This window comes from Castor canadensis, chromosome 11 (genome assembly GCF_047511655.1).
Source record: "Castor canadensis chromosome 11, mCasCan1.hap1v2, whole genome shotgun sequence".
Taxonomy (NCBI): Eukaryota; Metazoa; Chordata; class Mammalia; order Rodentia; family Castoridae; genus Castor; species Castor canadensis.
Genome location: NC_133396.1, coordinates 118,046,913 through 118,063,609, shown reverse-complemented (window position 1 = coordinate 118,063,609; position 16,697 = coordinate 118,046,913). Strand labels below are relative to the sequence as shown.

Below are 16,697 nucleotides of genomic sequence, written 5' to 3'. Positions count from 1 at the left end.
CATCCTTTCACCATCTGTATTGGTAAGTCCAATTAGCTGCTTGCATTTGGAGTTCTACCTTACTTGTCCTTTTACCTACTGCATGGACATGACAGCTATATGGTTTCAGCCCCAACTATTTGAGAGCAATATTTCAACTACTTATTTCCTAAAATGTTGATGAGCTGTGTTATTTCTTCACCCAAACTCCTGCAATGGTTCTTCATTGCTTTGGAACAAAGTTTAAATATCTGAACATAGCCTAGCATCATTGATTATTTGAGACTGTCTTTGTTTCCCACTAATGACCATTTATCCTAGGTTTCCAGTAGTAGTGACTAAGTCCTATTTAATTTTCATGAGACACACTGTGCTTCTTGACCAGTCTATGCTGCTTCTTAAGCTAGCCAGTTCCATGACTTTGAAACTGTAATGTAAAGCCTGCAAAATTCAATCCCTTTGTCACACTTTATCTTCCAGATTCAATTAAACATCTCTATCTTTTTTCTCACTTATATTGTAGAATTTACCTCGGATGGGACATCATTGTATTTATTTGTATATTTGTGTATATTTGTGGAAGAATGACACAGATAGCATCATAGTAATGTAAGTAACTTCTAACCTCCAATGTACATAGTAGTTCATACAAATATTTCCTATATTAAATTGAATATGTACTTTAGATACATGCTTAATGGGGAGTTTTTACAATAAGAGTCTTTATTATGCTAGAACAAAAATTTTATTATTTCTAAAACTAACAGCTTGTGCTTATTGATCATTTGCTATTTTCACAAAAGAGTAGTAAGCAATACACCAATAATTTCTACATATATTCCACCCTTGAATGATTCTACCTGTGATACTTTGTGTTAGAAAAAATTCTGGGAATTCTTTTTTTTTTTCTTTTGGTGGTACTGGGGTTTGAGCTCAGGGCTTTGCACTTGCAAAGCAGGTGCTGGAACACTTGAGCCACGTCTCTAGTCCCTAAGAATTATTCTTACTGACTTTCATCATTACACAATTCCTCCCTTTTGAATGTGGAGGGAGCTAGTAAATTTGATGGGATTCCTGAACATCTGAACATGATTAATATGGATTAAAGGGGATCCTGGTGAGCCCAAGCTAATTATAAGACCTTTAGACCAGTTTCCCTTATTTACAGGTTAAACATTCCAATCCCTTCCCGAGGGGATTCCTGAAACCACGGATAGTATCAAACCTTACATAAGCTGTTTTTTTTTTCCTACCATACATACATATGATAAAATTTAATTTAAACATTAGGCACAATAAGAGATAAACAACAATAATTAAAACCAGAAAATCATAACAATATCCTATAATAAAAATTATTTTAAACTTATAAGTTGTTTCTTCATGAAATTTTCCATTTAATAATTTCAAGCCATTGTGGACCATGTGTAACTGAAACCATGCAAAGTGAGGCTGTGGATAGTGGGCGTGGCAGGGGACGCCAGAGGTTTTCTCTGTGGTGGTCAGAGAGACGTGAAGCATGAGGAAGATTTAGTCAATGGAGGTTCTCTATTACCAAGATGGAGCTGGCCAGGTGGAAGGACCTTGGGAATAGACTCTAGAAGTTGAGAATAACCCCAGACTAACAGCTAGCAAGGATAAAGGGACCTTGGGCCTATCACTGGAAGAACCTGAATTCTTCCAACAACCTAAGTTGTTCCTGAAGTACTCACATAAGAACCCAAACTGATCAACTCCTTAATTTTGGCTTTGTGGGTCCTAAATTCAGGACACAACTAATCCCATTCAAACTTTTGACTTACAGAAATTACTATATGTATATTGCAGCAAGCAGACTACTGAAACCCCTACACTTAGTGAGGCCATGATATTGAGGTATAGCCATTGTATTGTGGGCAGTAATGCCATACTCACTCCCAGAACCAGTCAATAAATTCTCTAATGATGATTCTTCATTGTCTCTCCCCATCTGTTGTAACAAAGGAGATAATTCCAGAGAAACCTTGTAAATCAAGTAAATATGGTAGAATTTGAATCTGTGTCCTTTAATGATTGTTCTGAGGAAGGAAAGTCTGTTGACCAAACTCTTCATATGCTCAGTTCTATTAAGTGGATAAGAAATTTTTGTTGTGTTTCTTCAGTTAGGAACAAGTGTGTGTTAAAGCTGAGAATGTAGCTCAGTGGTAGAGGACTTGGCTAGCATGTGCAAGACCCTGGGTTCAATTCTCAGCACTGCAAAAGGAAGTGTACATGTGTATGCCTGAGTGCATGCATGTGTGCACTCATGTGTGCTTGTGTGTGTATATGCACATGCATGTTTTTACATCATTTAGGGTTATTCTAACTAATAGAGAAGGTTTTATAAAATCTGAGAACTCAAGGAAGACAATGTCAAGGACTTCAGAACATGAATTCCAGAACAAGTACAGCATTGTAGAAATAAAAGGAGTGAGGAGACTGATATAAGGACAAGAAAGCAGATAAGAGCAGATAAAAGTGTTATAGGTCAACAAAAGGAGTTTGGATTTTATTTTAAGATTGAATGTGAGGGATGTAGGAGAAGTGACCCACAATTAAATCCAGGCTTTGTTTCAGGAAAAAAAATAAACAGTGTTACTATTTGCTAAAATGAGAAGCAGTAATTTACTGGTAACGATTAGTTTTATCAAGGAATACTGCATGACATGTTCTTAGTGGACTATGAGATAAGCCAACATTTGTGGTGGAAGAAGAAAAGAAAAAAGAAACATCAGGGCTTGAGAAATAACGGGAAAATTAGGAGGGTCTGGTGTTACAAACACCAAGAGAAGAACATTCCAGGAAGATGACTTCAAGTTTGTCCTTAAATTGGAGACAACCAGAATGTTGACAACTGAGGTGAGAACACTTGAATTGAATGATGAAGCAGTTTGGAGTCAATGGAGATGTCATAGGTTGAATTTTGGTTTTCCCAAAGACATATTCAAGTCCAAAATTACCATATACATGAATGTGACTTTATTTAGAAATAGGATCTTTGAAGACTAGTATGACCTCAACTTACCATATATCCAATGACTTCTGTCATTATAGGAAGACACGTGGACACAGGGAGAACATCATGTAAAGATAAAAGCAAAAATTTGAGTTGTGCCACTATAAGACAAAGACTGCCATGGATTGCCAGCAACTATCTGAAGCTGGAAGAGGTAGGGAAAGAATCTCCCCAACAGTCTTCAGAGGGAAGATGACTCTGCCAAGACTTTGATTTCAAGCATCTAGCCTCCATTACTTTGATAAACTAAATTTCTGCTGCATTAAGGCATTCAGTTTTAAATACTGTGTTATAGTAGCACTAAGAAACTAAAACTTAAAGGAAGCAAAGAAAGTGAGTCAATTGAAGTTAGGAATATGACTGTGAAGATGCAAAAGACAAGGCAAGAAGCATGAGAGGGATGTGAAATTCAGAAAAAAGATATTTTTTCTCATGTTTATCTTCCCACCTCCTATCACACTTAAGAAATTTGAACTTATACAAATACAAATACTGATGAAAAGAGCTAGTAAAAGAGGAAAGATGAAAAAGCAGGAATGGTAAGGCTAACTGATAGAGAGGGTCTCATTAAAGTAGGAAAAGATGGAAGCTCAAGGGAGATTAATTTTCTATGGAAAAATGAATATTTCTTTGTTTCCTAAGGGAGAAAAGATAGCACTGATTCTGATGTATAACAGCTAATAAGTTCTATGACAACAAGCTGAAGAATCTTATCTAAGTATTGCAATTTGAGGTGTCATCATATACATCTACCACATTTACTCCAGTAAAAATGAGTACCAAAAATGCAGCAGTCAGTATGAGGAACTGCAGACAATGACTGAAGAATTGATCCTGTTGAATGGGAACAAAGCAGGTTAGAGGATAAAGATTAAGAGTAAGCATGAAAAGCCTGTTGGAGATTCACTGGAGAAAAGAATGCCATCAAGCTGCATACTTGTCATATCTATGTCAGCAAAGCTCAGAACCTTGGGCTAAGGAATGAGAAAAACAATTCAATTAACCTGTATTTGATGGATTTTCATTTGAGAACATTGTAATACTAATGTAAAAATGGGGTATTTGAACTGAATGTGTTAGATACAGAACACTTCTAGGTGATGAATACTGAAATAAGAGTAAGAAACTTACAAGAAAATCTGAGCTTCCTAAAGATGAGGATAAAGGACCTGAGAAGCTGAGTTGCCTAGTAGATTGTACACATGAAAGTTGAGACCACACAGAGTGTTGCCAGAACCTGGAGAAGAGAAGGGGGAAGAAGGCATCTAGCTACTCAAGTCTTTACTGAACCAGACAATAAGAAGTAGCAGTCAGCAGAGGTGAGTAGTTCTGAGAAAAGAACTTCCTATGGCCAAAGAACATGGGTCTTATTGAATCAGTGAGTATTAAAGGAGTCAGAAAAGTAATAATCTGGAAAGATGTATGATAGAAATTACACAGAGGATGCTAACCTTATCTCTTTGATTTATGAATTATAAGAGGAAATCTAACATGAAGAATATGAGGCCTTCTCAAAATATTTCCCACTAAAATAAAAACTCCATGACAAAAGGGACTTTGAATCTTTTGTTCTCCGTTGGACCCTAAATATTTTGAAAAGTATTGTGTCTACCTAGAAGAAAATCAGTAACATTCATTGAGTGAATGAACCATTTCAGACACTGAACAAATGATTATCTTTTTTTTCCCTCAATTTTATTTTCATGGAATGTACTACATTTTCAAACTGATTTTGAAATGCACTGTTTATTGTCCTTAACATTTTTAGGTATTTCAAGGAAGTTTTAGAATATTATCAACCACAGCAATAACTATACAACCATACATAGAGTAGAGTTACATGTTGAATTTTCTCTCCCCTCTCAAATTCATATGTTTAAGTCCTAACCCCCTCCAGAATCTCAGAATGTGACCTTATTTGGAAATAGAGGTTTTGCAGTTGTAAATATTTAAGATAAGGGCATTAGGGTGAATCCAATCCATTTGTCTGATGTCCTTTTAAAAAGGGAAAATTTGGACATCAACAAGCACATAGGGAGTATCTCATGTGAAGATGAAGACAGAGATTGGGATCCTAAATCTGCAATCTGATGAACCCCAAATATTGCCAGGAAATCACCAGACACCAGAAGCAAGGTATGGAACAGATTCTTGGTCACAGTCCTCAGAATGGGCCAATGCCACCAAGGGTTTCAGCTGGAGCTTCTCAGCCTGAAGCATTGTTATACAATACAGTTCTGCTATTTAAGCCACATAAGTTGTGATATTACATTGCAACAAGAATTTTTAAAAAGTTTTTTTTTTGCTACACATTGGGTGAGTGAATGAAAATTTTTAGGACGCTATGAGAACAGCCTACTTCATTAAAGCTATTTATCAAGCTTAGAATATTAATTATATTTGAATTAAGCATTAGTATTTGTTATTTACCTAAAAATATTAATTTACAGATTCTCAGAGGTTTTTCTAATTAATTCATTTCAAGCCAATTCAATAAAATATCTATATCATTATAGAGATTATAAAAGAGAGTAATCACCTAATAATTTTACTCAATACCCTTATATTCTTGTTTTGAGTCGAGTTACCTCATTTAAAATAGGTTAATATTGCAAGACATAATATATCCAAATAACAAATGTGCAGGGAAATGATATGGAAGAGTTTGTGAATAAAAGGAAGAATGTGGGAGTTGAGATAAATTATCAAATACGTGTACCATTTTGATGGCAAAAGAAAGTAGTCGAGGCACTAAGAACGCTAAGATGATCAACCTTATTCAATATCAAGGTAAGACTAGGGAAAACTTGATGGTAAGTGTTAATGGGTAAGTGCAGTCAGATTCCTAAAATGTCCTTTGTATCAATTTTATCACATACCTTAAAACAGGGAAAAACACCAAAAAAAAAACCAAAAATGATTTCTAATGTCTAAACTATAGAGAAGTTTAAAAATGAAAAGAGTCTCTAAAGAAAAAGAAAGTACTAGGATCCCAATTACTGAAAGATAACTGTTCTAACACTTTGGTATACACCCCTGAATTATATTTATTCATGCACATCCATAAATATGTACATAGGTAAACACATACATTTCACTACAAAAGACTGATTACTATATTCCATCTGCTAATGTGTTTGTTTTTAACATGTTTCCACATTAAATATTCATCTACAGTATTGTGAGCTATAACAGTCACATAATATTCCATTGTTGGGCATTTAGAATGGTTGGTTTGCATATTTCACTCATTTGCATGGGCCAGTGATTTAATGTGCTAAGTTCTAATTGCATAGATGAAACGTTTCGCAGATTGGACTTGGACAAAAGAGATATGTTTCATTTTACAAATTTTCAATGGTTTTCTGGAAAGTAGGAATTTAACAATGATACTATCTTTCCTGGAAGTCAGAGAGCCCAGGGTGCAAATATAACAATGAAGAAGATTCCACTGATTCACTCTTCCTCTCTCATTCTCCAAAAGAAGCCAATTGAGAAAAGAGACACACTACTTGACTCCACTCATATTAGGTGCAAGAACAGCACAACCATTATAGGCTGTGAGCAGTCAAAAGTTGAAGGTATAAAATGAGGATCTTCTAGGGTATAGTTAATATTGCTGCTGGATTTGAGTAACGATTTCCTACATGTGTTTAGTTATAAATATTCATCAAGATGTACCCTTAAGATATCTTCACTCTTCTGTACTAAGTTTTTCAATTTAAGAGTTTTCAAAAATAAATTAAAAATAATTGGCAGTCTCTATTTGTCAAGCTGTCAATGGTAGGACATGTTCTATCACATTGTTTTTTTGCATTTAACTCCACTGCTTTTCTAACTGAATGTCATTTGCACCATTCCCTCTGAAATCCCCTTCCAACACAGTCTCTTTCCTACTACTTGAGAGCATAAAAGTGTTCTATTTGGTTAATAGATCACAATCATATTTGGACACAGATCTTAAAATATAAACATGAATGTATTTTCTTTATATATTGGTACATTGTACAAACACGTTCATGGAAGAATGACACCTTGTATTGTTTACAGCTAAACAAGCATGATAGTGAAACATTCTGTACAAGTTATTTCATTTCTGTTGGTTCTTCGTTACTAAATAGAGTCTTTTGAAAAATCTTCCACTGTGTATTAACTCAAGGTATCTAGATAGGCCTTGAGTATCTATTGTGGACCTATTGGTCACAGCATTAATAGCTTTGTAACTGGCCCTCTGAAGGCGCTAAGTGCTTCTCATAGTTTGTTGTTTCTTTTCGTCCTTGTATCCTCAAGGTTGTTTAGACTTTGTAAAATTCAATGTTATATAGCTTTGACATAAAAAGGACACATGGTGACTCATGGATGAGATCATGGCCTCACCTGAATATCCTCACATACTCTGCCTTATTAATACTCAGGCTATAGTTTAAAGCACCAACATTTTAACAGGATTCCCCTTGGTAATACTTTGTAAGAGAAGTACCACTGCATTGTAGTGTTCAAAACTGCAAAATTAAAAAAAGAAACTATCTAGGTTAAAGTGAAATTTTATTTGTTATGAAAGGTTGCATAAACCATTATCATGAATGAATGTAATTTTGTTCAAATCTCTACAGTGTTGACAAGGTTCCTTATAACACTTGGTTAGAATTACCTAACCTTTAAGTGTTTTTTATTGTGCTACATGCAATATCGCTTCTTCTTCAATAAATTTCTCATCGTAAGGCTTAAGTGTTTGGAAAGTCCAAGATGAATGTTTCTCTTTTGCTGTTTGTACTTGGTGCTTTTTGACCTTGACAAATAAGAATGACAAAAGTCTTAGTACTTTTTAGTTTGCTAAAGATATAAATACTTATTGTCTATCTGCCTTTATCAGAATTGTATCTGCGTTTCTTCCTTCTTAGCCTCCATTTCCCTATCTTTTCCCTTCTTCCCTCTTCTCCTTTTCTCCTTTTTAATTTCTCTCTTGCTATTTTGTCTACACACACACACACACACACACACACACACAAATGCATACTTCTTACACAGCTATTATCCACAGCTTACTATCTTAGGCTTATTGATAGAAGCTTAGAATCAGCAGTGACAAGATGCCACCTATTCCAGAAATCAGTCATTTATGCTCAACTGTAAGACTAATACAGATTAATTGGATGATACACTTGAATGTATACATGTGCTATAGTTGGTGTCAAGGATTTATTTATTTTTCCTATAGAATCCAGATTGTCATTTCCCAATCGATCAACAACAATGGCTCAGGATGGGTTAACCCAAAATAATGTAAGCTATAAAAACAGAACCCTTCTGAGGGATCCCTCTTCTTTCCTCATCAGGAAGCACAAGTCCCATCAACCTGCTTGCTATAGTTAATGTATATTTCCCCTGATTATTGTTATCTTGCTGTTCTTATTTCTCAAAACTTTGTAAGCTTTTCTGAAACATCTTATAAACTTCTTCAAGATTGCCAGTTTCTGGTAGGGTGCTCATTTAAAATGAGAATGATCTGGTTGGCTACAGTTTGAATGGTCATCATCAATCAGGATGCTATCTAGCATGAACTTTGAAACAATCCTGGTATGTTGAATAGTCTCACAAAGGCTTTCTTTCTTCTACCTATTCATGAACATACTATATACACACGCCTTAAGCGACCTACAAGAGCTCTGCTATTGATATCAATATATGTTCTCCAATCTTTTGATATTGTTTTTAATCATAAGCTTTAAAATCACAATTGTTTTTACCTTGAAATTCTTAAAAATCTGTTTTAGGACAGAAATAAGAGATTAATGGAGATCTTGCAAAAAAAGATAAATGGCACTACCAGAATACCACAAAACTGGGGGAAAAATTAATTGAACCTATACTTTTGATAAATATTTATTTTTTGCAGAAGAAAAATGCATACTAGTTTAAGCTGTCATTATACTAACCTACATCCTATTTTTCATATTATTAGTAATACATAATGTGGTAGTTTATATTCAAAAATAAAACTAGAATGTATATACCTCATGTATTTATCCAGAAATACACCAAGGTTACTATGGTTACGAAAAATCCATTACCTTTGAATACAGAATGAAAAAGTTTGACTTAAAGTGTGTGCTATTTATTATAGCAAACATCAACAGCCTTCGGGAGGTTCTCTAACTGGATTCATTTTTCAGTGTCAAAACTGACCCAGCATACTACTAGCTTATGGCCTATGCAAGGCAAAAATTTGAACTGTATGCATTTTTAAATATATTTTGTACTAACTCAAGGTGCAGCAATGCCTTTGACTTTTAATGCTACATATTTAAGTGGAAGAAGAAAAAATCCAAAGCACCTGGATGTTAAGCGGCTTCTGGATTGAAATGCATTTGCTTTTACCTGTATCCACTAGGCCAGCAAGATCCATTTGCTAAGCATAAGGAAGGGGAGGATGTTGATTCTATGTGAAGACTTAAAAGGAAACCACAAATAAATGGAGGTGTGAGAAGAAAATGTTGATATTTTAAATACTTAGGAGTATAATTATGCCAAGTTATTAAGGAAGTTTTTGATAGTAATGAAGGCCAAGAATTTTAAATAGGGCTGGTCACTGGAACGAAGCAAAACAGAGTATGAAATACAGCTCTTGATGAGATTTAACAATTATTCCTTGTCCCTATTAATTTTTTGCTCATGATGAGTAAAATATGCACTAATAATCATGTAGAAAATATTCCGTATAACTGGTAGTTACAAATGAAAATGAAAATAAAAGAATAGTTTTCACATAAAAGGATTAAAGATTTAAAAAATATAATATTCACTGTTGATAACTTTTCTGGAAACAATTTGGTGATGTATATAAAATATTCTGTAAAAGTTCACTACCTTTCACTTGGTTGTTCCAAATATAGCAAATAATGATTTATATATAATAAATTTTATCACTACATAATTTTAAAAGATAAATGTTCACATGGTTGTTCCAAATATAGCAAATAATGATTTATATATAATAAATTTTATCACTACATAATTTTAAAAGATAAATGTTCACATGGTTATGCACATTGGTGTAGTTTCATTAGATGAAGTATGTTATTTAAAATATCCTGATATATTTTTAGAAACATACTTAATGATGTGGATAATATAGTTATAATAAGGAAATATACAAGGATGCAAAATTATACTTAGGTTATAGCTCAATTTTGCTAAAAATAATGAAATACTAGAAAGAGTTACATTAAGTATTAAGAGTTTCTCTCTGTTGATAGGATTGCCAGGTATTATATGTCTGTAGGTTTTAAATTATCTTCAACAAGTATGCATTATTTTTATATGTTTAAAATGTTATAAATAAGTTCCCTAATTTAGTAGACTGTGTCTTCCATTTCTGAGTCTTTCTATGAAGAGACATTTCAGCACTATCTAGATCCGTTAGTGACCTTAACTGGCCAATATTCCTGACATCACCAGCCCTCATAGATGTGTTTTACCCCAATGGAATGGAAGGTCTATTCAGTATAGAGAAGATACTAGGTTACAAGTATTCTGACACAAATACAAGCAATGAACACAAAAAAGATACATAGCATAATGAAATGTGGCATGGAGCTAACACACCTGGAAGGGCTAAATCCCTCTGAATGGCTAGAGCAGTTTCCCATCAGCCTTCTCCCTGGCTGACTTTAGTCAGACACATTTGAAGATATAAGTGACCTGAATTTATTGCATCACAGGTATAAAATCTCAGAGTCAAAGGCTATTTTTAAAACCCATTTTATTTATTTCTCATGCAATTTGAGAATCTCTGCAAAAGGGGACAGTTAGCATATGCTAATAGTAAGAAAGGCAATTGTTTTGGTACTTTCATGGGCTGAATTGTGTTCCCTCTAAATTCAAATATTGAAAGAATAATCTCCAACATGACTATATTTGAAGACAAAGCTTTGTCTTCAAATTAAGGCTAAATGAGGTCGTAAGAGTGGAGACTTAATCCAATACGACTGGTGTTCTTAAAGGAAGAGGAAGAGACACCGACAATGCGTTTGCACAGACGAAAGACCAGGTGGGGACGTGGTGAGAAGGCAGATGTCTAAATGACAAGGACAGAGGCCTCAGGAGAAACCAAACTTGCCAACACCTTGATCTTGGACTTACAGTCTCCAGACTGTGAGAAAAAAGTTTCTGATGTTTAAATCACCTGGGTTATGATATTTTGTTATGGCAGCCCGAGCAGACTAATACAGGTATTCTGGGCTTTGTAATCAGGCTCCTGACTCACTTTCAGAGGTGTGGTGAGGGAAAATAAAAGTTCAATAAGAAGAATATGTAGAGATGAAAAGCATGGATTTGGGGACTAGATAGACCAACATTTGAAATGGTTCCTCTAATTAATGACTAGAATTTCTTGACTTGTTTAGGCTTCAGTTTTGCTACCTGTAAAATTAGAACAACCATGCACAACTTTTAACCCCACCTTTATCTTCAAGGCTTAGTTCTCCTCCATACTGACCAACACTGAAGTCCAAACAGACATTATATTTTAAGCTATTTGGTGACAAGAATAACATGAAATATAGCTACTTGTAAGAAAACAGTTATAGAAAAAAAAATGTCACGAGTGATTTTGGAGCTATAAATCTTTAAAATATTACACAACAACTGAAAATCATTGAAGAGCTTATGCTCACTGGAGCTAGAGAAGATGATTGTGGGTTATTAAAAAATAGTATTCTTTTTAAATATCATTTGGGTAATTATTGTGTTGTTCCATTATGGTAACATTTGCCATAATCTTTCGTTCTAGACCTGTTGATGATTTAACCAAACAAAATGCAGAATGTAGTATTATTTGGTATTAGAAATTTGTGTGACTTTAGGTCTCCTTTTCTTCACACTACTTTTTTCTGGCTTTGCACAATGTCACCTCACATCATTCTGTGCATTTGGAAATAGTCAAGGATCACAGTTTCTCATCTGCCATCAGCTCTACCACTCCCTTGTGGACCAATGCTGTGCAATTTCTGTGCATGGAAGGGATCTTAGTTTCTTTTCCTCTGGTTACTTCCTTTTGTTTTCTTTTTTCTATCACTTTTTTCACTAACCTATTTCTATCTTGCATCAGTTTCACTTTGTTGTCTTCTTTCTTTGTTCCCAAGAGTCAGAGGACTTCACCTATTCATTCCTCCAACACTGGTAACGCATTATTACCCACTCTGTGACAGGTCTTAAGGGTGCAACAACAAGTAAAGTAGACATGGGCATGACCTGATGGCACTTATGGTTTCATAGCACAAACCATTAGGCAAGCAAGCAATCTTGTTTAAGAGAACACACACACACAAACACAAGCACAAAGGTGAGGGGCTACAGAGATATTTCAGTGAGCCTACAGGTGCATATCTAAGTCATACTTAGGGAATCAGAGAAGGATGTTCACAGGAAACATCTATTCTGGGCCTAAAAGATATCATACCCCACTATGCACAATGACATACTTTGGTCCTAGAAAAGTGCTTAATATATTAATTACTAACACATGTGTGAAGTTCATTCAATGATATGTTTTAATATTAATTGTTATTAATAAAATATATGCTGTGATCTACAATTTTAATTTAAGTAGTTCTGTCAGTTTCAATCTTGTGATTCAATAATTTTAGGGAAAAATCTATTTTTAGTTTGTAATATGAACTCTATGACCTATAAGAAATGATAATTATAAAATTTCTTCACCAAGTATCAATAACATATTCTATGTTTTATATAGTGTAATTTCTACAAAATGGTGAAAAGTTTATTTGTTCTCATTTTACTTAATTCTGGAATTAAGTCTCAGGGAAGATAAGTAGCTTGTTTCCAGAGCATCTTCTCTTCAGTGTAGCCTGAATGCTTGGGTTTGTACCAAAGTCTAATACTATATACCTGAAGGAATGCGACTCAAGTTATTACAAAAGCACCTGCACACCCATGTTTATTGCAGCACTATTCACAATAGCCAAGCTATGGAAACAGCCAAGATGCCCCAATACTAACAAATGGATTGAGAAAATGTGGTATTTATACACAATGGAATTTTATTCATCCACAAAGAAGAGTGAAATTTTGTCATTCGCAAGTAAATTGATGGAACTAGAGAACATCATCTTAAGTGAAGTTAGCCAGGCTCAGAAGGCCAAAAGTTGCAGTTCTCCCTAATATGCAGATTATAGACCTAAAACAAATGCAATAACATTATTGGACATGGGTCACACACTAGGGGAGAATGTGCACAGGAGGAATAGTGAAAGGGAAGGAAACCTAAAACTTGAATGTGGTTGATGTGCTCACTGTACAAGAACGAATATAGTAATCTTAAACTGAAAGAGGCTACTATGGAAAGAGAACTAGGAAGTAGTGAAGAGGTCTGGTAGAAATTAACCAATGTGGGTTGCAATACATATGTGCATGGAAGCAATACTAGGAATCTCTGTACAGCTATCTTTAACTCAAACTAGCAAAAATGATATGTCTTTCTTATTATCTCTTATGTTTTCTCTTCAACATAATTGGAGAAGATGGCAGAACAGGTTCTGCCGGGAATTGAGAGAGAGGTGGCACAAACAATGTATACACATGTAAGTAAATGTAAAAACGATAAAGTAAAAGGAGAAAAGAAAATAATAAAATAAAAAACCAAAATTTAACTCTCACAGATTGTGTTACCTTGACTTTTCTAAGTTTCAATTTCATCACTTGTAAATGTGGATAACAATATCTTCCTTGCAGAATTAATATCACAGAGTTCTACTCAATCATGATGAGTGATATGTAAAAGTAATTATTGTCCATTTAATATTCTCAGAGTAAGAGCAGTCACAAACGTAAATGAAAATGCAGCTGTCCACAAACGCCTCACACTAACATCTGAATGTGTCCCCAGAAGGCTCTGGGTATCATAAGAGGAGAGGCTGGGTCTGGCTGTCTTCCTGTTATAACCTTAGTACCTGACATTAATGTGGATATCTGAATACATAAATAATTAATTCTACCTCTGACTCTAACTTGTCGTGACCTTTCACAAAAATTCTAATATCTCTAGGCCTCAGTTTTTAAATCAATCAATGTTTGATTAATAATATCTCACCTGAGAGTCAGATACAGTATATAAAATGATATGTGATGAAAGAGAATAATACTTTACAAATATAAGGATGATACAGAAACCAGACAATAAACCTAATGTAGGCTTCCTTCATTCAAAAACTCTTCCAACAACTTACTTCATTTTACTTAAGTGTCATTATGTGAACTGAGTCTATATACTATGTTTCTCCTTGAATGATTTAAAAGTCATCCCACAGTGAGTCATACTTGTGAGTCTTAAGATTATTCTTTATTTCAGGGGATTTTAAGGCAGTTAAGCACATGACCATGGCTATCATTGATTCAACTGATTCACACTCACAGAGCCAGTTAGTGGGGACCATGCTGGCTCCCAGTTTTAATCATTCAATCTGTGGGGGACAAAGTAGTCTGTGCGGAGCCCCCTGCCCTGGTACATTCCCAAGGATCTGTCTGCAGCTGAGCAATGGTAGAGTGGTGAAAAGGATTTAGGTAAGCAGTGGTGGAGGATCTATAGTAGTGATTACACACACCTTGGTGAAGCAGCACAAACCAATTTTCTACGTTTTTAAGCTCTGGCTTCAGTTCATGACTGATATGACCGACCATATGGATCATGAAACTAGATTGGTAAACAGGAGACAAAGCAATACAGTTTCAAAAACTGCATTTTCAGATACATATACACTATAGTCACCTTGCAAATATCTCTATTCACTATTAACTGGTAGCAATGGAAGTCTTACCTGTGACTGTGTAATTCTCCCCACTGCCTGAATAGATCAGCCTCCCATCCATGTATAAAGAGTACTGGGTTATAATACCATTTGCTTGTTTGGGTGGGTTCCAAGAGAGTAACAAAGAATTAGGAAGTAAGTTGGCTACTGGTGGCTGAGCTTCTTGTGGAGCTGTGGAAAAAAAAAAAAGAACTATGCAGTCTAATTTGAGTTTGCTTTTCTAACTCAAACTTTTCAGATCCAAACTAATAAATCATGGACTAAACCTGAAATTCTATGGATGGGAATGTTCCTGACTTGTGGGCTGCTTGTCAGTAATTGCTTTAGGAATAGTGCTAAATAAATGTCCTGAATTTATGAGCGTCTGCATGGTTGATGGATGGGGAGTACTCACACTAGTTCACTTGACTGACATTTGTGTTACTTCATCAAAAGTATTATTAACCTGTACTGTCAATATAAGGTACTTCATACTAAAGCAAATGCATCAGCTAGAAAGTCCCCTCGCCTGGAGGAGCTTATGATCTGAGGTAGGCAATGCTGTGAGTGGCTCACAGTAGGTGTTTTTTTTTAAACCCTCTATGTAACTGTAGAAACAGCCAGAAAATGAAGAATTAATAATATTAATTATATATTGAAACTACAATGAAATATTTAGAAGTTTTTTTATACAGTGGTCAATGAATTAGAGTCATACAAACTAAATACTTAAAAATTGACTCTAAATTATAAATATCATTTGGTAAATTAGGAATAACTTCTTAGAAATGTTATGTTTAGGAATTCTTTAAATAATGACTGACAAGGAAATGTGAATTGATTGGGCATGGAATCTGCCTTGACATGGCTATGAAATGAGTTTGAAGGGTACCAGGCAAAATCTAGACAGGGAACAATAGATGTAGAGAAAATAATGAGAGAGGTGGGTGATTTGTGTCATATTAAGGCTAGTGGAAGTACATGTAAAAGGGGGTGACAATCATGTTCCCCAGAAGACACAATGACACATTGAGAAAATTTGTTATATTTAATAGACAAGGTAGAAAAAATATTGAGAGAATGTTGAAGATGGGTCACTGATGGCATAGCCCAGAAGAAGGGATTCTGGTTAAAGCAGGCATGAAACACAGAGAAGAAATGGTCAGAGAAAGATTTTACAAAATCCTTTCTCTTCTCACTGCTTTGTCAGATGGACTGATGTTTTCCCCTTTTTTTTTTAATATCTTCTATACAAATGGAGCTTGGTAAAGGACCTAAAGGGGAAAGAGGAGGAGTTGGAATATGGATACGAGAGAGAGAGAGAGAGAGAGAGAGAGAGAGAGAGAGAGAGAGAGACTAACTCTTTTCCTGAAGATCAAGCTTTTAAATTTCCCAAATAACTTTACAGCTAGACCACATAAAAATGTAAAATTCTTCTCATCCAGGAGATAGAAATATGAAGTAACAATGCTTCACATGTTTTGAGAGCTGTTATTTCTTGAAGCGATGTTTTTGGATGCTTGCACAAAGCTCTTACTTTAGAGTGCTAAAATATTTTCTTTTCCACTGCCTTCTTAGTGTATGCTTTCTGAAACATTAATTTATGCCAACAGTTCTAAGTTCCAAGTACAACAAAAGTGAGACTTAAGTCAGAAGGAACTGAGCAGTGATTAATAATGCCTCAATGGGCATTTGGAGGATCCATCATACTGAAATAATTGTTGCCTGTGCTAGTGTTTAGCAGTTAAAAGAGACCATGGAAATCAACCGTTTGATTCTCAATTTCATACTGTGCCATACAATCAATTCTTTTTAGTCAGACTGTCTCTAGATTTACTTCTGAGCTATAGTGAAATGAGGAAGCTTTCATTAATCTTTCA

The 16,697-nt window shown here is 34.8% G+C and overlaps 1 protein-coding gene across 1 annotated transcript in view; it reads right to left on the bottom strand.

Annotated features, from left to right (window-relative positions):
- Window positions 1-16,697, bottom strand: part of Ush2a (usherin) — a 759,580-nt gene that overhangs the window by 382,678 nt on the left and 360,205 nt on the right. The window contains exon 31 of the mRNA XM_074048325.1: window positions 14,848-15,009. Within this exon, the coding sequence (XP_073904426.1) occupies window positions 14,848-15,009 (162 nt within the window). The remainder of the gene's footprint in view (window positions 1-14,847; window positions 15,010-16,697) is intronic.